This window comes from Panicum virgatum, chromosome 3N (assembly GCF_016808335.1).
Source record: "Panicum virgatum strain AP13 chromosome 3N, P.virgatum_v5, whole genome shotgun sequence".
Classification (NCBI taxonomy): Eukaryota; Viridiplantae; Streptophyta; class Magnoliopsida; order Poales; family Poaceae; genus Panicum; species Panicum virgatum.
The window spans coordinates 15,901,944-15,923,321 of NC_053147.1; the positions used below are offsets into that span (position 1 = coordinate 15,901,944).

Genomic DNA, 21,378 nt, shown 5'->3' on the forward strand with positions numbered 1-21,378 from the left:
GGGTGGAGCTCCCCTCCCCTCCCCGGGAAGGAAGGACTCGCGCGTCCATGGACGTGATGACGGAGGAGGATTACACTAAACCTTGCGTGATCATGAGCACATCAGGGGGGATCGACGATTTGGGTTTTGCCTGCCAACAGTTCGATTGTCCAAACATAGCTAACAAGCGGTCTCTCATGGGGCTGGCTTATGTCCAAACATTTGCTTAATTCGTTTTGGACTATACCACGATAAGTATGATTTGCATCAAGTTTCAGGTATACATACATGAGATCTCTATAATTTACTCAAATCTTGTTGCATGATCACACGTGCCGTCCTGCTATATGTTTTTTTCCTTCCAGAATGAAAACATCAAGTAACGAGCAGAATTAAAAAAAGAAAAAGCGAAGCACACCTGCCTCCCGATGCGTTGGTGGGCTTCTCGTGGGCCTGGGGCCTCCCAACGCGCGGCGGATGCTGCACGAAGTCCCCCTCTCTCTCCTCTCCTCTCCTTTCCTCTCTCTCTCTCTCTCTCTCTCTCTCTCTCTCTCTACAAGCGGCGACGACAGGGGAGTGGCGCCGCCTTGCCCGTTCTTCGTCGGACGCTTCGCCGGCCGACAAGGTATATCCGCTCTTTCGCTTCCCTTCCTTTCCTGCTGTGTGAAATCGAACACCCAAAGCCTCTAACGTGTGCTATTTGTATTAAGATCTGACCATGGATTTTACCTACTAACTTCGATTCTTTTCCAAAAATTATTGGGTGTACATGTGTACACCCATGTCCTATACTGGTCCGCCCCTGATCTGGGCGTGATTCATGTCCTCTATTCATTAGCCTTATTTCACCACACGGATGTATCTCTGATATGCTAGTTTATGAACCGATGTTAAACTTTGATTTATGATAGTAAACAGGTTTTTGCCTTATCTGCTGTCAACGAGACATTTCTTTTGTGATGTGCGGAGTGCCTTCACTTTGTGATGTTTTAAGAGTAAAATTGCAAGGGAGTGCCTTCACTTTGTATTATGACTGGTGAATCTTTCTACTTAATGTGATACTGCGAGTCTAACCATGGTATTGTACATGGCAAAGTTGGATCTGTGTTCTGTTTTGTTCGTTAGCCACATGCTTTGTTTGAAACCTTATCTCTAGCTACTCCATTTGTAGTGTGAGTAACATGATGGCAGTTCAAAATTAATTTTATGACACAATTGCCTGAGATAGTTTGCCAGTTTATATTTTAGTGGCAATCCATTAAGATAGAAATGGTCACGTGCACACATCATTCTTTATAAAAATGAAACAAAAAAATCAGTAGGGACCTCCCCTGCTGTTCTGTTAAAAGAAGTCTCGTAAATTATAGATAAACTGTGTAATTAGTTATTTTGTTTAGCTACATTTAATACTTAATGCATGCGTGTAAAAATTCGATGTGATGAGGAATATTGTAAAATTTTGGAATTTTGAAGGGAACTAAACAAGGCCTTAGAAATGTCCAGCAGAAACTTGTACTCACAAGTCAAAAAATAGAGTCCCATATATAATTGTACCTCAATCCAAAGGATATTTTTTTGTGCTACTATTTAACTCCTATCTTGTTAAGTTTTCTGCTTGTCCATTCAGTCTTTGTATTTTTCTTGCATTGATCAGCGTTAACCAACATGTGACTCGGTTACAAGTAATGTGAGCCATGATTAGATGTAATTTCTGAAAAAAAAAAGAAAGAGGTTATGTGTTTATAAGGTAACCATGATTGGAGTGTCGCGCATCAATACCAAGTTTCTCTTGCTAAGGATTCATCTTTATAAATTTGTAGCCTAGCTACAAGTTACTTTTATGCTATAAATCTTGGATGGTTCCGTTCTGTATAGCTGTGGGGCAGCCAGGGCTATTAGTGTTTGAGGACAGTTTTTGATGTCCTTTGGCATGGTATTGTGCCAGAATATATTGGCTGATTCATTCCAAGTTAGTACTGAATTTTGTTTGTTAGGTTCATTGAGAATTTTGTTTGTGTTAGGAACTTTTTTGGGACATTTATGAGAGACCAGGTTGCTCTGCTCTCTTCTAGTCATTTCAACGATAAAGGCCTTGTTCAAGAAAATTGCCATTTATACGGTTTCATACTTCTCCTGATACCAGATTGACCAAGATATAGCATCCTAGTTTGAATTCAGTGTTAGGAGTTATGACCTGCAGACCTTACTTGGGGATGGTAAAATCTATTACTTAGATACTTATATTGATGTTCCTGCAATACTAGATTGATGTTGAAACATGAGACGGTGTTTTCCATCATCTAATTCTGACCCCTTCCCCTTTTGTACTTTGTATTTCCCTGGGCATTTGATGATTTTGGTGGCTTCAGGATATATTATCTGATAGTAAATCCATATGATTGCAGCATCGTTAAGCACAGTATGTCGGAGAAACCATCTGATGCTGCAACTGGTGATGTGAGGCCTGAAGATATTGTTTCTGATGAGAAAGTGGAAGGTTCTGATCAGAATGAAAGAGATGGTATGCCTTCGCCGCAACAAGAGGTATCGTCAATTGCAACTTCTACCCTTAGCAATTCTTTTCATGCTTGCATGCCTCTCACTCCCCAACCCCAATTTAGTTTCTATTATGAAAAATTGAGACTCTAAGAACTCTATTCTTTTACAATATGGAACTTAGCCAAATATTTGCAGGAAGCAGCGATCAAGAAAAAGTACGGAGGAATAATGCCCAGAAAGACACCACTTATTTCCAAGGTTACTCTCATTGACTTTAAACATCTGGACCCTTTTACATCAACACAATTTACTTGATATGTACATACACCAGTCAAAGAAGTTAATTTAATTTTCTCTATGTCCATGTTCTCTTACCTATGTTTAATTTCATATCAGGACCATGAGCGAGCATACTTTGATTCTGCTGATTGGGCTTTGGGGAAGGTACTGTCCTGATATTTTTGAAAAAGCTAAAGCTGACTTTTGTACAATGCTGCTAGACAACTATCTTGACAGTACAATCCTACGCACCTGATCCTTGGCTTCCTGCAGCAAGGAGGAAATCATCAAAAACCTAAAGGACCGCTCGAAGCGCTTCGACCAAAATTACAGGTGCAGAAACTGAACCTCATTGCTTGTAACAAGTACCTTTTACTGTTGGTACTTTGTAGCCTTGGCATCAAACCATCAAGTGCAAACCTGGATTATTAGTATACTTTTTCTGTAATAACTCAAGAAATCACACATCTGTATTTGCATCAAGTTTTGAGTCCAACTCGCACCACTGAATCGAGTATACCTGACATATTTTCTTTGCATTGTCATTCTTCTTTGTGTTGGGAGGCTGATATCATTTGTTTTCATTGAACTTGATTCTAGGTTCAAAGTCAACTTGCATTGCATGGTTTATGCTGTGCACTATAAACACCTAAAAGTCCATATGTTGTTATGATGTTTTTCAATCTTCTTTCAGCCTACTCAACAACAAACTCGTTCACGTCGATTTCTTGGTGAATCTGCTGACAACGAAGGTAACCCACAACCAAGCAAGCAGTGCGTGATGTTTATGTTACAATTATCACATCACTTTTGATTTTGACTTGCAGAGAGTGTCCATTCACCTACTGAGGATGTCAATTCACCTACTGAGGATGCAGGCCAGAACCAGGATAACGCTGAAGGCAAGGGCAAGGAATGATGGGCGGTTCCAAGTTTTGTCTATGATTTTCTGCTTAAAGCAATAAGCACTCGGGTGCATGTAATGATCATGCCCCGTGAGGTCAAGCTGAGTTTCGAATTGTCAAATGCCGTAACTACATGTTATGTTGTTCCATTTGTGACGCCTATTGCCAATCACAATTTGGGATGGAATTGGGGTGATTCCTGGATCACGGTGTGGTGTCACCCGTTTGAGGCTTTGAGCTAACAAAAATGAAACATGAGAATACCAGACTATTGTGGCGACAGTATGATCTTGCCTGAAACAAAAATGAAGATACCAGACATTTCTCGTGTCCCGTTTTCCTGCATCATTGCTTGTTTCTTTTTTTTTTCTTTTTTTTGGCACTGAACCTGTACCTGTCTGTCGTCTGCACTCTGGGGCTCTCTTCCACTTCTGAACTGATGATGATCTCACTTCTCTTGAGAATGAGGGTGTGTTTAGTTCACTTTGTATTTTGCATTTTTTACTTTTTTGCAAAGGAATCTTTAACATTTGAAGTACTAAATGTATACTAATCGCAAAACTAATTACATATCTCGTCTGTAAATTACGAGACGAATATAATGAGCCTAATGAATCCATCATTAGAGCATGGTTACTGTAGCATTAATGTAGCAATTAAGTGTCTAATCATGTCCTAATTAGGCTCATTAGATTCGTCTCGCGATTTACAGTCCATTTGTGTAATGTGATTTATTTTTTGACTACATTTAGTATACTATGCAAGTGATTTACAAAAAATTTATGTTTTGTCTTTACATCATCTAAACACGGCCTGAGTAGCCTTGTAGGAAGTAGTACTAGTACTACTAGGGTGTGGTTTAGGGTGTGGTTTAGTTGCTACTCCGTAGTCAAACTTTACACATCAGTCACTTCAATGTTTGGACATATGCATGGCATATCAAATGTAAATGAGAAAAAAAACAGTTTTCACATATTGTCTCTAAATTGCGAGACGAATCTAATGAGTATAATTATTTTGTGATTAGATAATAAATTGCTACAGTGAATATGTGCTAATGATGAATTAATTTGTCTTAATAAATTTATCTCTTAGTTTACATACGAGTTTTGTAATTAGTTTTATGATTAATCTATATTTAATAGTTCAAATGTGAAAAGATTTTTAAAAAAAATTTAGACAAAGCAACTAAACGAGGTCTAGATTTGTTTGAGACGAATTTGTGGGCATTTTGAAGTCAAAGCAAAACAGTCTGTGTTTAGATTTCAAAATTTTACGTCAAAAACATCACATCGAATGTTTAGACACATACATATAGTATTAAATAAAATCTATTTATAAATTTTTTTTGCACGGATGAGTTGTAAATTGCGAGATGAATTTAATGAGCGTACTTAATTAAGGATTTGCAACAATGATGCTACAGTAACCATCCATTATGAATTAATTAAATTTATTAGACTCATCTCGTAATTTAGAATCCATCCGTACAAAAAAAATTATAAATAGATTTTATTCAATACTTTAAATTAGCATGATTTCCTTTCAAAAAAATTTTTGGCAACGTCGTATAACGGTAAGTGCATAGGATGACATCACGTGGACCCTCGAACCTGACTCTTGTTTGTGGGCCATATTAGGCCTGCCATAAGGCCGTAGCGCTGCATGCCTGCATCAAATATATCAGAAATTTTTTTCCCGCAAACCCTAAAGCCTCTTCGGCACTTCCTCCTCCCTAACCCCTCACCCCGCCGCCGCCACCTCTAACCTCCAGATCTAATTCACCATCGCCGCCGCAACCATGGGCTTCGACGTGGGCGTCGTCCCTTCCCACCCCGACGGCTGGGGCCCTCCTGACGTGCCTGCGATTCCGCAGTCCCTGGGCGGCGGCGCCTCCGTCCCCTTCGCGCCCTTCTCCCGCTCTGACAAGCTGGGACGCATCGCCGACTGGACGCGCAACCCCGCTGGCCCCGCCGCCTTCGCCGCGGCTTCCCGCGACTCCGTCTTCGACTTCACCTCCGCCGACGACTCGCTCGTCGCCGGGGCCGAGGACTCCTCTTTCCGCCTCGTCGACGCCAAGCCGCCGCCGCGCCAGCCGCGGTTCGGCCCCAAGTGGCGCTTCAACCAGCGCCCGCAGCTCCCGCAGCGCCAGGACGAGGAGGTGGAGGCGCGCCGCCGCTTGGCCGAGAAGGAGCGCGCCCGCCGGGACCGCCACTTCCAGAACAACCGCTCACACCACCACCCTGGCTTCCGGGGCAACCAGTCCTCGTCGTCGGCCAAGCCCTCCGTCGACATCCAGCCCGACTGGACCATGCGTGAGCAGATCCCCTTCGCCAACTTCACCAAGCTCTCCTTCTCCGTCGCCGACCAGCCCGAGGACCTCCTCCTCTGCGGCGCTGTCGAGTTCTACGACCGCGCCTATGACCGCGTCAACCCCAAGGCCCCGCGCCGTCTCGAGCGGTTCAAGTCCCGCAACTTCTTCAAGGTCACCACCACCGACGATCCTGTCATCCGCCGCCTCGCCGAGGAGGACAAAGCCACGGTGTTCGCCACTGATGCCATCCTCGCCGCGCTCATGTGCACGCCCCGCAGCATCCAATCATGGGACATTGTCGTCCAGCGCGTGGGCAACAAGCTCTTCTTTGACAAGCGTGATGGTTCCCAGCTTGACCTGCTCACAGTCAATGAGACTGCACAGGAGCAGCTCCCTGAGAACAAGGAGGACATCAACTCAGCGCACTCACTCGCTGTTGAGGCCACCTACATCAACCAGAACTTCTCACAGCAGGTGTTGCACCGTGAAGGTGAGAAGGTTACCTTTGATGAGCCTAACCCGTTTGCTTCTGAGGGTGAGGAGGCAGCATCTGTTGGCTACCGCTATCGCCGCTGGAAGCTGGATGATGAGATCAGCCTTGTTGCTCGTTGTGAGGTGCATGCTGTCAATGCTGATCCAAGTGGTGGTCGTCAGTTCCTTACTCTCAATGCTCTCAATGAGTTTGATCCTAAGATTACAGGTGTTGACTGGAGGCAGAAGCTTGAGACCCAGCGTGGTGCTGTCCTTGCTACAGAGCTCAAGAACAATGCGAACAAACTTGCTCGCTGGACTGCCCAGGCTTTGCTTTCTGGTGCTGACATGATGAAGTTGGGCTATGTTTCACGGGTGCATCCACGTGATCACTACAACCATTCTGTACTCACTGTAATGGGGTACAAGCCAAGGGATTTTGCTGCACAGATCAATCTCAATACTGCTAACATGTGGGGAATCGTCAAGTCAATTGTGGACATTTGCATGAGGTTTGAAGAGGGCAAGTATGTGTTTGTGAAAGATCCAGCAAAGCCACAGGTTAGGATCTATGAGGTGCCCTCTGATGCGTTCGAGAACGATTATGTTGAAGAGCCACTTCCAGAGGAGGAGCAGGTTCGCCCGCTTGCTGATGTTGATGCCACTGCACAAGAAATGGATGCAGCTGCTGAGGCAGAGGCCAACGGTGCATTGGTTGCTAACGGTGGTGAGGGTGACAAGGGTGCAGAGGCTACTGCTGCTTGAAGGGCATAGAATGTTTCCCTGTTTCCTTGCAAGATAGGTCTTTCTTTTGGCTAATTATCTGTTTTGATGGATACCTTGATGAGTTGAACTTCCGGTTATTGATACTTTGTCTCGTTTTGGTCATTGAGGATACTGTTACTCTCATTTTACATGCTTAGGCATGTAAGTTTTGTTAGCACCTATCAGTTGAAATTGAGTGACTATGCTGGTAATTTAATTGTTTGTGCTGCCGTTTGTCAGTGTTTGAGCCATGGTCTACCTGATATCTGCATGTTGAGCTGACAACTGACCCTTGTGAACTGATGCACCATTGAAACTTCTTATCGTGCTTCATAATGTTCAGCATTTTGGTAGTATCTTGCAATTAATTAACTGTTGCACTTGAACGCTATTGGTATGTGCTTGAGATGTGTGGTTATGTTGCTGGTGGTGCTTTCTAGTTGAAATGCTATAAATTGAAGAGAGCTGTGGGTAAGAATCATTTTTAGCTGTGAATATAGGGATTTCGCAACAATTTAGCATACCATAGAGGCATAGACATTGTTACATAGATGAGACAATGTGAGTTTCTCCATTGCAACAGGTTTTAAGTTCCTCAGGTTGTTTCCAGGCTACAAGTTTAGTTTCATATTGCATATTACATATCCCAGTCTTGCATTTCACATGTTGAATCTTGTTTGTCGAATATTAGGAGTTCGCTCTTTTCAGCCTCGAGATATCATGTCTAGAATAGCTAAGCTGTTGTAGATTCTTCATAGTACTACTACTAGGATACCATGTTTTTTGTTTGGGAAGATGAGTTGACCAGGGAACTTGAGTAAAAGATATCAGATGTGAAATTTTATTGGCCAAGGAACTTGCAGGAACATGAGATGATACAGGTTTAGCAGGCTATTTTGGAGAACGAAGTGCTTTGAGTGCCAAAGTTCCGAGTGCTGTGGAATCTGCAGTGTGTTCTTGAACTGTTAGTGCCGAATTGTATTTGCCCTGGAACATCTACTATAACCTTATAAATTGCAATCGAAGTCATAACTCATAACTTAACCTGTTGGCTGTTGCATTTGTCGGCTTTATCTCTCTATTGTTCGAACCGGCAATCTTCTGTGAATTTTTGTTGTGTTTTCTTGTGGAGTTTTGAGCAGGAAAGCAAAGGCAAATTCATCAAAAGATTGCAAGCCTTGGCTGGCACTGTGGCGCGTCATGAATCGCCAGACTTCTCTAGGTGCTACATGCTGATGTCTGCTTTGAGGAGTCGGTCGCAGCAGTCCGTCTCTTCCTTCGGTCGCCAGTTAACCACGGTTGCGCTTTTAGCCGGTCATCATAATCAGTTGATAACTTGATATACAGCGATTTTCGTGACTTCAAATACTGCGGAGTAACTGTTTTTTTTAAAGAAGACACCAAAAGATGTCTCATATCTCATTCATAACAAGGAAAACAATTGGTAGGCGGAGTAACTGTTAGTGCAGGCGTGCAGCATTGCACATTTTTATATTTTTTAAAAACGTTTTTTACAGAAATATATTTTTGATTTCATAATTTACAGTTTTATACCCCTGCCGCCCCCCTGCCGGGCAGTAGGGACTTATATATAATTAAAATTTAAGTTTTATCGCATGGAGGACCCTACCGCCCGGTGGAGGGGCGGCAGGCAGGCCGACCGCCCGGCAAGGGGGCGGCAGGCTCCCCCCAATATAAAAGCTGAGGTCCCCCACCTGCATTTGCAGTAAACAACATCCATAGAGGGAAAAATGGGAGATGTGGGGTGAGGGAGGGAGTTGCAACAGCGAAAGCCATTGTCTTATGCTGCAATATTTAGAAACAAGTTTAATACTATATTTCACTATCCAAAACTTAATTCTATTTTAATTTATAATTAATTTAGAAACAAGTCTGTAATAAACTGAAATTTTAATACTGAAATGAAATTTTAATACTATAGCATTAATTAAATTAAATTGCTTTACAATATTAATGGATTCATACGTAACTTACCTGCAGATCACAAGTGCGGAATCCGGCGGGACTTCGCTGTTGCAACTCCCTCCCTCACACCACGTCTCTCCTTTTTTCCCTTTATGGGTGTTGTTTGCTGCAAATGCAGGTGTGGGGGGACCTCAGCTTTTATACTGGGGGGAGCCTGCCGCCCCTCCACCGGGCGGTAGGGCCTCTATGCGATAAAACTTAAATTTTAATTACATATAGATCCCTACCGCCCGGCAGAGGGCGGCAGGGGGCCGGCCGCCCCGCAGATAAAGGTATAGAACTGTAAATTGTGAAACAAAAAATATATTTCTGTAAAAAAATGTTTTTAAAAAATAGAAAAATAGAAAAAAAACGCCAACAACGATCTGAAATCTTATTACTAGGGCCTCTTATGATTCCTGGCATCCTGGCAGCACCTAAAAAGTCCGATAGTAAGGCCCACGTTTCATTCCAGCCCACAGGACTAAGCCCACTTGCCTCCCACCGCGCCACCGCGACCCACCGAGGAGCCCGCAGCGGCAGGCCATAACTAACCCTAGCAGGTCGCCGCTTCGAGGAGACGCCACGATTCCATTCGCCCCCATCCATTCCCAGGAGAAGCCGGAGGCGGAGGAAGTGAGATCGCGAGGAGCCGCAGGCGGAGATGAAGACGTTCGACCCGTGGCCGGTGTTCTTCCGCCGGGAGTGGAAGCGCAACTGGCCCTTCCTCACCGGATTCGCCATCACCGGATTCCTCATCACCAAGATGACGGCCAACTTCACCGAGGAGGACCTCAAGAACTCCAAGTTCGTCCAGGAGCACAAGAAGCACTGATGAGGCCAGGTGAGACGCCGAGGCCTTGCACCGTCAACTTTTCCCCTGCCTGATCTGTCTCTAGTTCCCACGATGGGGTAGATCTGCATCGCTCTCTGGGAGTGGTTCTTGTGCGGTTTTAGATCTCATTCGTTGTTGATGCTTGTGTGCGATGTCACTGCCACTAGTGGATGCCACGCAATGGTATTTACGATCTGTTCTAGTGATGCTTGGAATTAGGAGGCTTTTCGATCCTGGTGAAACTTGTGTGCGATTTGGGGAAAACTGACACGAGGAGAAAAAGGGTGCTGTCTTAGGGGAAATGTTGGGCAGGAGAATAATAGGGTTCAGTTGACGTATCCTCTACGGTAGCAAATTGCATTTTACTTCAGATTGCAGCAGCCAATGAGATAATCACCATTTCCAATTTTTTTGTTCTGAGAAATATGTGTAGTATACCTTTTTGCAATCTATTCTGTTGCTTTGAACCTTCCTTTGACTGCTGTAGTTCTCACATGTTCTACTTTTAACAGCCAATAAGACGTCTGACTAGTGTATTGTTTCTCGATGCATTAGTGCAAATTATTGAAGTTGTAATCCTGATGTCCACTACCATCAAGATGCCATAACCAAGTGTGATGACGTGGTTACTGATTCCACAGTCTAGTATGTGGTTACTGTTGCCATATACCTTTTGTGATGATGTGGTTACTGATGCCAGAACCTTCAGGATCCTCTTTTGTTCCTCGTGAAACTTGAAGCAAAGAGGGGTAGAATCCAAAGAGGGGTGTTAGTAGCAATTACCTATTCTCAATTGGCCTGTTAGTATTGACAGATTAACTGTGGTGATGCAAAGAGGGGTAGAATCCAATCCATTTGTCTTGTAGCTTCTTATTGAGAAAGCGTTTGCTTGGCATTTTATCTAAACTTGAAGCACCAAGCACGGAGTGATAAATGACAACAAATTCAGGGTAAATTTAGTCATACTGTTCACGTTTTGTTTGAAGCAAGACATCTGATAATCTTTAACTTAATTAGCTTGGTATGCAAGTGTAAAACCACAACCCTGAAGGGTCATTGGATATTGCTTTTACATATATTGCACATGTATCTGTTCACGCCCAATCAAATTCCCTGCCTGTGAATAGAGGTCATGTAATATATTTTTAAATGTATTGATATTCTAGTAATTCTTGGTTGACTATTTTTTCTCATATGATAGCATTCTCAAATTTGGCAAATGAAAACTGTCTTCTGGCAAAAAAAAGGGGAATCGTGGCCATGAAAACAAACAGCCTATCTGACCTATGGCCTAATTTGCTGGTAGCTTGTGGGTGAACATCTAGTCAAAAAAACTACTCCCTCTGTCCTAAAATGTAAGGCATTTTGGTTTGTCCTAAGTCAAACTGTTCTAAGTTTGACCAAGTTTATGGAAAAGAGTAATAATATTTTGAATACCAGATGAGAATAATTAGATCCATTATGAAATATATTTTCATAATTTACTTATTTGATGTGTTAGATCCTGATATTCTTCTCTATAAATTTGGTCAAACTTAGACTACTTTGACTTAGGACAAAGCAAAATGACTTGCATTTCAGGATGAAGTACTGACTTATCATGAGCTTTTAAATGAATGGGCATTTATTGTTTAGGTCATGGAGGATCGAGATGTTCACAGTATCAGGATGACAATGGATTGGTCCATGGTACTAAAAAATCGCCAGCACTGTAGAAAAATTTTCCTGTGGTGACAATGAACATTTTGTCTGAAATTATTGAAATTCCATAAATTTCCTTCTATTTGTTATTTTAAACCTGCAAGGATCACTAATGCCTATCACTGCTAAAAACCTTACTAAACATTGTGTGTGCTTGCTGTTTGACACTGCTCACTTGTTCAGACTCTTCCTAGCACCTTGTGCATTTCGGATTTATACTGTTCAAATTTTTAAATCAAAGTGTTTGACGCTTACACTCCTTTGCAGGTGGAGTTGCCAGAATCGCCTATGCCGTGGCCAGTTCTACTATGCCTGTCTGAAGGAAAAAATAGTTCCCCTCCTTTTTCCCCCCTTTTATTTAATCTGAATATCTGCACTCTATGCTCCATTTGTAATGTAATAAGAGGCAAATGAATTGTTGAACCAAAAGAATCCAGCTTCTGATGATACTTAAGTTTGATCCAGTTTACTGACTTGGTATGTGGGCCACCGATCGTGTTATCTTGTTAATTGGTTGGAGCCTGTTTGAAAAGAAAGGGGTCGAAATCTTGTATGAGATTTAACATTGTTTACAGATTTGAATGTAAGGCCCCCTTAAAGGAACATCTCGTTTTTTTTGAGGGAAACTGTTTTTGGTTTTGTTTTTTCTAGTTTATTGTAATATTGTGAAACACGAAAAACGTTTCCTCCGGAATCAGTTGAGAAGGCGAATCTGAAAGCCAGTCAATTAGCAGTGCTTTTTTGTTGTATCAAAATTAGCACTAGCCAGTTAATAGTGTTTTTCAAAATTAATCAGCTTCAGCTAACCGAACAGAGTCATTTTAGACTGCCTCGCTTCCTACTCCGATTTCTGTTGTGACTCGTACACCTCGTCAGACACTCAGACCACTTAACGAAATTGTTTTTTTTTCTTCTGTGAGCATCCGTGTGCCGTCGTCCACCTCGTCAGACCCACTCGACGAAATTTTGCTGCCAGCTGCTAGTAACAGGAGACCGGTCAGCCCAGCTTGCGGCCCACTAAATATCTCCCAGTGGCCCAACCACTCACTAGCTTACTACTGTTCGTACCGGGCTGGTGGACGGTGGCGTCCGCCCAGGCCCAGTCAGCCTTGCATTACAATTTGCATCTTCCGTCTCGCCTGGAGCCGTTTCTTCTTCGGTCTCCATGGCGCATAGCCGCATACGGATTCGTCTCGTTGGCGATGGTTGCGAAGGATTCCAACAGAAGCTGAGATAAATGCAATCATCGCCGCAGCGCGCGACGCTCTACTCGTGGCAACTATCATCGTCCCGTCTCCGTCGTCAAAATAATGCGCGCGCACAATGCGAATCCTCGTCGCGGTTCAACATCAGCGTGCCGTCGCACCACCTGCGTCTTCAAGGCCGGGATCGTCCGTCCGTCCATGTCTGTGCTCTCCGGCCGCTGTACGTGGCGGGTCTGCCCGATACATGTTCTCTCTCCGAGCTCGACATGACACGCACGGCACGGCCGGATTCCGGCAGCCTCAACTGGTACCGTGCATCCGAAGCTGCTGCAGGCGCCCTGGTCGTAGAACTGACAACCAGCGGTGGGGCCAAGATACTCAGACACGGTTAAGCTGGCGGAGACCATGGCAGGCGCAGCGCAAACGGAACGGGCACTGTCTCGCTCAGAGCCCGGACGGCGACGGGGAGTTGTGGTGCTTGTGGACGGACACGGACGGCTTGCGCTGAAGGCCGCGGAGGAAGGGGACGGACAGGGGAGGTGCCATCGGAGAAAAGGCACCACGACCCGCTGATCGAGCCGTGTGGCTCCTGCTGTTCCCTCCGCTCCGATCCCTCTCGCTCTCGGAGAGCAGCAGCAGCGGAGGGAGGGAGTTGGGCTGGAAGTGGCGGGTGGGGTGGGGTGGGTCCTCGTCAGGGTTCACCTTAGCGGTCGGTAACCGGCGGTTACTGCCAAATTTTCCCGATACCGCTACTAGGCGGTAATTCATACCGGCGGTAAATTTTAAAAAATTTCGCCGAAATTTAAAATTTTCAAAAAAATTTGAAATAAAAAAAGAAAAAAATATGGTAAGAAAGTAGAGATGACATACATCATTCTAATATAGAACATGTTCAAATATTTGACTGTTTGGGCACTCAAAAAAATAAAAAAACTTTCGGAACCCGTTAACCCGTTAACCCAAAAGCGTATTTACCACCCCACCGACACCCCATCGATCTCGTGACAGCGCTAGAGTCATTTTCCCCTCCCCTTTCACCCCTTTCACCCTGAGCTGAGGCCCCAGGATGATGATAGCTCTAGCTCAATGAACACAGACTATACTTATCCACACTATCCATATGACCAACTATATGCATATCCATCACATCGAGTACCCTATTTGCCACCCCCCTATGTTGGCTATACAAGCACCAACATGCAAGATGCTTACAATGTGCAGGTAAATGGCGGTTTAGCAACTAGTTTGTATTATTTTTATTGTTTCATCAAACTTTCATCACGTTCAATACGCAGGCTCAAGGATATGCGACATATGGTGCCTATGGCGCATATGGGGCCTATGGAGCCTATGGCAATAGCTCATATCAACAGGATGAGACTGAAGAATAAACTCCATGTGGTATGTATCGTGTGAACTACTATGTATTATGTATATTAACGTTGATGGTTTGTAAGGACTACGGTTGTGATGATTTGTATGGACTATGATTGTGATGACTTGTATGGACTATGGTTGTGATGATTTGCATGGACTATTGTTGTGATGATCTATATGGACTATGGATGTGAATTTCTATTTTTATGGATATGAACTTCTATTCTATGTATGTGTAAATGTTATATAATTGTTTGATATATACCATCAGTAATGATATTAAAAAAAATACGGTGAAATGCTACCAAAATTTTTAATTTTCCAAAGTCATACGGTGTTTACCGGTTAAAACTGACGGTTACCGGTCGGTAAACATCGATTACCGGTCGGTAAACAACGGTGACCGGTTTTTTGAATTTGAATTGTCATTTCGAGCGGTTTCTAGCGGTTTCCGGCGATTTACCGCCGGTTTACCGATACCGCTAGTTGGCGGAAATCGCTTTACCGTCGGTAAGGTGAACCCTGATGGAATATGCTCGGTGTACTCGTAATCTTTGATTCCTGCGTCTGTGTGTGACACATCACTCAGCAAAAAAAAATAGTAATAATCTTTGGCCCTGTTTGTTTGGATCCATGTGTTATAGTTAGATTGGGTTAGATTGGAGCCATCTAACCCAAAAATAGCCAAACAGGGTGGGTTAGAGTGGGTTAGATGCATCTAACCCTCCCCAAAAAACTATCCCCCTAAGGGGTGCTTATTTGGGTTAGAGTGGTGAGGCCCATGTGTTTTTTTTCCAATCTGGATCTGGCTGTGGCAACCCCCTTCCCCTCCCGACCCAGCGCACCCGCTCCGTTCCCGACCCCCTGGCGACCAAGGCGCCTGGCGGCGAATCCGGCGCCGCCGCTCGCCCTCCGTCCTGCGCTCGCCCTCCCCAGCGCTGCCCCCCTCCGAGCTGCTCCCTGCTCCCCGACGCGGCCCCCCTACAAGCTGCTCCCTGCTCCCTGGCGCGGCCCCACTCCAAGCTGCTCCCCGGCGCGGCCTCCCTCCGAGCGGCTCCTCGGCGCGGCCCCTCTCCGACCGGCTCCCCGGCGCGGCCTCCCCGGCCAAGCGCCCCCCGACCGACGCCAACGCCTGTCCAGGAATGCCCCCCCCCGTCTCCAAGCTCCACAATGGACGGGGATGGCTTCGACGGGGATGGCTTCGACGGCAACGGTAACGACTGGGCCTCGCAGGACTCCTTCGTCAGCGCCGCCTGGAGCCAGCAGCCGCCGGCGAGCGGCCCTGGTCACGGTCCCCCTGCCCGCGGCGGCTTCGACCTCAACTCGCAAGCGGCCGCAGCAGACGAGTTCCCGAGTCTTCGACAGTACGGAGCCTTCCTCCAGGGCGACGACGTCGAGCTCCCCCCTGGCCGCGGCAGGAGCTCCGAACTCCCTCCTTATCGTGCACCCCGTGCCGGAGCAGGAGATGGATGGACGACTCCGACGGCACCCTCCGCACGGCAGAACCTCTTTGGCGGCAGCTCCTCGGCGGGAGCCGGTCGCGGAGGAGGAAACGGCGGTGGCCTGAGGCAGCGCGCGAACTCGGCTACCGCGGCACCCAACTGCCGTCGTCGAGGCACCCGCGCACCGGCGTCAGGGTCAAGCGGCAGCGGCCTGCGTGATTTCGACATGAGATTTACCTTTGTGTTGTCGGGATGGCCTGGTTCAGCACATGACATGAGAGTATTCAAAGATGCTGTGACTACTTATGCTCACAAATTTCCACATCCACCATCAGGTTTGTTACTTGAACTGTTCCGCAATTACTTTTATCTAATTGCACATGAGAGTATTCATTATATGACTGTCTTTCATAATATGTACGGAAGTATTATGTGGTTGATGCGGGATATCCAAACAGGACGGGCTACCTTTCACCATAATGATGTACAAGGTACCATACCGAGCAATGGCATGACGCCCCACCGCCGGAAAGTATGAAAGAAACTTTCAACCATGCACATGCCAAAGTTAGAAATGTGATAGAGCGGTCTTTTGGAGTGTTGAAGATGAAATTTAGAATGCTGTTAAACATGCCAAGCTTTCCAGAGGACAAGCAAGCTAGAATTATTGTTGCTTGTATGGCTCTTCATAATTTCATTCGAGAGAGCAGAATTGTAGATAGGGAATTTCATGCCTGTGATGCGGATGAAAATTATATGCCAATGCCTAGTTCTTCTGCATCCGGATGGCCAGAAGATGAACCTCTTGTTGAAGATACAAACATGAATGAGTTCCGTGATGAGTTAGCTCATGCTTTGTTTTATGGAGTGTAGTTTTTTTGCCATAATTGAGGGCTTGTATGTTTAAGTGAGACATCTCATTTGTATGGACAAATTAATTTTATCATATTTTTCTTGCTTTTTTTTGCCATAATTGAGGACTTGTATGTTTAAGTGAGACATCTCATTTGTATGGACAAATTAATTTTATCATATTTTCCTTGCTTCATTTGTGGAGATATTTATTTGTGACACTTGTGAGTGGCAGGAGGACACACAAGAGCTGGCCACACCAGATCCAGCCAAATGATTGGAAAAGTGTCTTTAATCTAACTCTAACCCATCCAAACACCACTTGGGTTAGAATTAGTTGAGAGTTAGTCTAGAGCTAGAAACTAACTCTAACTCTAACTACTAACCAATTATCCAAACAGGGCATATGTGTGGTCCAGAAAATGTTTCTTTAGGGTCTCGGGGACACAGCTTCGCTAATGAATGTGCCCTGGGATCCAGCCCAAGTACCATCATCTTCTGCAGCGGTGGTACGATCTCGTTAGCGACAGGCCTCGCCGTCCCCTGCCGCTAGCTGCTGGTGGAGCTGAGTGGAGTGGCGCAGACAGTAGGTGGCGCGTTCCGTCGGCGCTGTAGCTCGAGCCCGATGCCCCAACTGACCGCCGCTGGCCTCTCCTCTGATTCGGCTAGTGTTTTTTTTTTTTGGTATGGCACACACATGACACAAGCCATGCTCTCTTGTTTAAGCAAGCGCTTAGCGTGTTGGGAATAGTTTAAGCACGCCTGCATCGGATTCTGAAATCGTTTTTTTTCCTCCCGGTAGTTTTGCCTCGCGGGTTGCAGGAGCCGGTGGTGAGTCTCGCTCTCTGGGCTTGGGCTGCGTGTGGACGGGATAACTTAGATTATTGTATGCTTCACATGCCCGTTTAAGGAACAAAATGCGATCTTGCTTTATTCATTCTGGGTATAGTAGCTAGGGTTGTTGCTGCATGCGTGCTTAAATTTTACCTAGTTTTAGTTTTCTTCACTCTCGGTGAGGTTTGGTGAGTGGTCATAAGATCGAGGAGACCAAGTTTTTTTGTCTTTCTTTTTTATCACATATACTCCCTCTCCCTCCATCCTTAAATATAAAACATTTTGGGTTGAGAGTGAACCCAATATTTTAATTCTACATCGTTTTCAGACTTTTACCAACAGAAGGACATGCATGCAGCCATGTAGAGAGGGTGCATGGGAAAGGAAATGCTACTTTAATTATCACATATTTAGTTACTCAAATTGAGTCACAATCTTATTATTACTAATTGGAGGTTTCTTTGAAGCCTCCATGTGAAGCCACATAGGATCATAGGTGGACACACTAGAAAAATAGTGAAGTCCTAGAAATTCTCACAAAAATTAGAAACATATGGCCATCCATCTGACTACTCTAATCATAATAGTCATTGGATCTGTTATTTTTATAATAAATTACCCACCTCTATCATTATAAAAATAGACTAAAGTAACCCCCTAAACATGCATCTAAATTATCCACATCTGCCATTATAAAAAAAATCCAAAGTAACCCCCTAATCTTCGTGTAAATTACCCACCTATGCTATTAAACAATAATGCAAAACAGCCCAGATATTTCTAATTTTTGTGAGAATTTTTAGGACTTCTCTATTTTTCTAGAGTGTCAACTTATGATCCTAGGTGTTTTCACGTGGAGGCTTCAAAGGAGCCTCCAATTAGTATAGTAAGATGTCATTATTAAAAGTTAAAGTAACCACTAAATCTGAATATAAATTATATAATTATAATAAAATATTAAAGTATATCAATAAAAAATTCTAAATTACTATTTCTATCATTATTTTATTATGATGTATATAAAAATACTACCCACGATAAGTGTCATTGTGTATTCATGTACCACGAAAAAAATAAGAACACTAATTCATAAATAAATAGTTTAATTTAATATATTATATCAAACACACATGGAGGGGTGGTGCAAAATAAAATCTATTGCAACTATATTATGATAAATATATATTTTATAGTATGTGTTTGAATATTCAATAGATGGGAGGGCGTGAGATAGATAATTATAGTTATTAGTTGTATGATTTATTTTTAAAATAACTCTAATTAGCCTGTGGGGGAGCACGGGTTGATAGGCTAGTACTTAATAATTAAGGATAGGAGAATATTTTCTACATAGCCATAATTTATCCTAAAATTTTCAGAACACCTTATATTTGAGGATTGAGGGAGTAGAGGGAGTCAGAGAGAGCTCCTGGCTGCAGTACATTAGTTGGTCTACATCCATCACTGTATGCAAACCTGCTAATGGTTTGTGTTAAAACCGGTTGTGGTGGTTTGGATTTTGTATTGGGTCCACTTCAATTTGGTGGGATATGGTTTCTCTAACAATCAATTCGGTTTGGTTTGGTTTCACAAGAGAAACGGTTTGCTTTGGTTTTAGTCATTAATAACACCGAGTGACTGCTCTCTTAACGTAGGGTCTGCGAGTAGGTCTAGCTACACTATTTTGCACAGAGTAGCTATCAGTTATACTGAGTCGTCTCAAAAAAATTTCAGTCGATTTCGATAAAATTTTATAGTGTGAACACGAGGTTTTATTTCCGGGGTCCGACTCTTGACGTGGGGTCCACATGTAGTTTTAGCCACACTGCTTTGCAGAGAGTAGCGGCTAGTCATACTGAATCATCTCCAAAAATTTCAATTAATTTCGATAAATTTTTGTAGTGTGAATGCGAGATTTTATTTCCAGGGTCCGGCTCTTGATATGAGACTCACATATATGTCTAACCTTCTAGCAGGCTCATATGGTGTGGTTTGGTTTGGTTTTTACCTAGTATGGGTTGGTTTGGAGTGGTTTATGTGAATATATTTAATAAAAATAGTTTGGTGTGGTTTTGGTTTGGATCCTAAACCATTAGCACCTTGATGCGTATGTTCAGAATATTTTGAGGGATTAACCGATGGACACATTATGTTTGCACGCATAGGAAATTGAGACCGAGCTGTGGGGTCTTCTAGTTTTTGCGGATGTGTGTGTCCCCCCGTAGTTTAGACTGTTTGGGGTCAGAACACGCAAGACGGCCAAAAGCCGAAGAATGAGGAGGTGGGCTGTCGGTGGCAGCGACCGAGCTGAGATCCAATAAGCGTGCCGGCAAAAACATCATTTCCGCGTCATGAGTGATCATACTATTTCTCTGTTGGAACTAGCAATAGTGTGTGTATGTGTGAACCAAATTGTTTGAAAACGTACAAGGGAAAAGGCGAAGTGAATGATTAACAAGACAAGTTCCGATTGCGTTTGCTTCGATGAACAGTTCCCGGATGGCGAGATGTGCGTGTAGCTCCACACGCCAACGAAGGATCACGGGGTCAACGAGAGCATATAACCCGGGCCCAGACGTACTCGATCATCCAAGTCACCCCCGACCGACGTGGCGCCATTAAAAAACACGCCTCCTCGCTACAGCCAGTAACCTTTCCTCCATCAGCACGTCGTCGTCCTCGAGCTGAGACGTTGAGGCGCGAGCAAACGAGATCCTGCCGGGCCCCGGATCCGCCTTTGTCAGTCGTTGCTGCTTGAGTGCCTAAAAATTATAATAAGGCCGCACCTTGTTAAAAATGAAAAGAAATCAGGCGGCATGGAACACGCATGCACGTTGCTGTTTGTCCCTGAGCTCAGCTCAGCTCAGCTCCGTCGCGCGCGGCACGCGCGTGAAATGGATGGGATCATGGGAGTGCTCGAGCGAGCAGCCAGTGCCAGTGCCAGTGCCAGTGCCAGTGCCAGCGCACCAGCCCAGCCGCGACGGAGAAATTTCCCCGGCTCGATCAGCGCCACCCATCCACCCATGGACCATGGGTGATGGATCCATGGTCCATCCCACTCCCCCCTGAGCGGCGGCAGATCGATCGGGAAGGAAAGGAACGGCGCGGCGGCCAGTGTGGGCGTGGCTGGCGCCCGAACCTTCCGCCCGAGGACGCAGTACGGACGACGGACGGGTACGAGCGAGCGGCGCCACGGCGCGCACATGGCGGTCGAGATTCCCATGGATTTCCCGCATGTGCCGACGCGCGCGCGCGCGGTCACCGTCGGCCCCCCGTCGCTCGGTGTCACCGTGCGTGGTGCCGGTGGATGTGATCCCCTACACTGCAACCTGTTTACGCTTTCGTTATTGCTTCATGTAAAAAGATTAACCTAAAATTACAATACTTTTTAGAGTTAACTATTTAAATTAGCTCATCTCACTCTTAACTTTCCATGTAGAATTATTCTTGAGCTACCATACTTCAAATATGGTACTTCAACTATGGTCTAACCGGTCTGGATGTCACATACAGTATCTGATGAAACCGCTCGATCGGGCCGCTGTAAATCCGTACCGTACGTGGAAGCAGCTAGCAGTGGTAGCTAGTAGTGTGGCCGCACCGCACACGCACCGAGTGACGCACTCAAGCGCCTCGTTTTTGCAGCACGTGCTTGGCCATGGATCCGCACCGGCGCACCCACCCACCGATCTCCACTGCCCAGCGACGTCGACCGCGGGCGCGCGTCCCGAGCCGGGACAAGCGAGACCCCCTGGCCCACGCAAACCCCGCCGCTCGCGGTAGGATCCGGCGCTCACGAGACCCACGCGCGCTTGTCCCGGCGCGCAACGCAACGGCAGCGAGACCATGAAAAGCACAGCGACGGCGGAGCGCCGGCGCTCCCCCTCCTCCCGTCTGTAACTTTGTCTGCATTGGGACGGGTGACCGGTGAATGACCGCCGCCGCCGCTCGCCGG

General features: G+C 45.1%; 3 protein-coding genes across 3 annotated transcripts; all 3 read left to right on the forward strand.

Moving 5' to 3' along the window:
• The first annotated feature begins 440 nt into the window (after positions 1 to 440).
• On the forward strand, positions 441 to 3,995 carry LOC120664621. The gene is made up of 7 exons (XM_039943899.1): positions 441 to 604; positions 2,385 to 2,523; positions 2,674 to 2,736; positions 2,875 to 2,922; positions 3,031 to 3,090; positions 3,452 to 3,509; positions 3,585 to 3,995. Exons 2-7 carry the CDS (start codon positions 2,401 to 2,403, stop codon positions 3,674 to 3,676), a joined length of 444 nt encoding a protein of 147 aa, XP_039799833.1. The 5' UTR covers positions 441 to 604; positions 2,385 to 2,400; the 3' UTR covers positions 3,677 to 3,995.
• Positions 3,996 to 5,347: 1,352 nt separating this feature from the next.
• LOC120664619 (eukaryotic translation initiation factor 3 subunit D-like) lies at positions 5,348 to 7,451 on the forward strand. The gene has a single exon (XM_039943897.1). The coding sequence runs from the start codon at positions 5,464 to 5,466 to the stop codon at positions 7,210 to 7,212; it is 1,749 nt and encodes a 582-aa protein (XP_039799831.1). The 5' UTR covers positions 5,348 to 5,463; the 3' UTR covers positions 7,213 to 7,451.
• Positions 7,452 to 9,735: 2,284 nt separating this feature from the next.
• On the forward strand, positions 9,736 to 12,316 carry LOC120664622. Its single transcript, XM_039943900.1, has 2 exons — positions 9,736 to 10,021; positions 11,981 to 12,316. Exon 1 carries the CDS (start codon positions 9,842 to 9,844, stop codon positions 10,010 to 10,012), a length of 171 nt encoding a protein of 56 aa, XP_039799834.1. The 5' UTR covers positions 9,736 to 9,841; the 3' UTR covers positions 10,013 to 10,021; positions 11,981 to 12,316.
• The last annotated feature ends 9,062 nt before the right edge of the window (positions 12,317 to 21,378 follow it).

What these genes read in the sequence shown, in the direction of transcription:
- LOC120664621 (XM_039943899.1), top strand. Translation starts at nt 2,401, where the DNA reads ATGTCGGAGAAACCATCTGATGCTGCAACTGGTGATGTGAGGCCTGAA. An exon ending in TGCCTTCGCCGCAACAAGAG is followed by an intron (nt 2,524 to 2,673) that starts GTATCGTCAATT and finishes AAATATTTGCAG; the next exon opens with GAAGCAGCGATCAAGAAAAA. An exon ending in TGAATCTGCTGACAACGAAG is followed by an intron (nt 3,510 to 3,584) that starts GTAACCCACAAC and finishes TTTGACTTGCAG; the next exon opens with AGAGTGTCCATTCACCTACT.
- LOC120664622 (XM_039943900.1), top strand. Translation starts at nt 9,842, where the DNA reads ATGAAGACGTTCGACCCGTGGCCGGTGTTCTTCCGCCGGGAGTGGAAG.
- LOC120664619 (XM_039943897.1), top strand. Translation starts at nt 5,464, where the DNA reads ATGGGCTTCGACGTGGGCGTCGTCCCTTCCCACCCCGACGGCTGGGGC.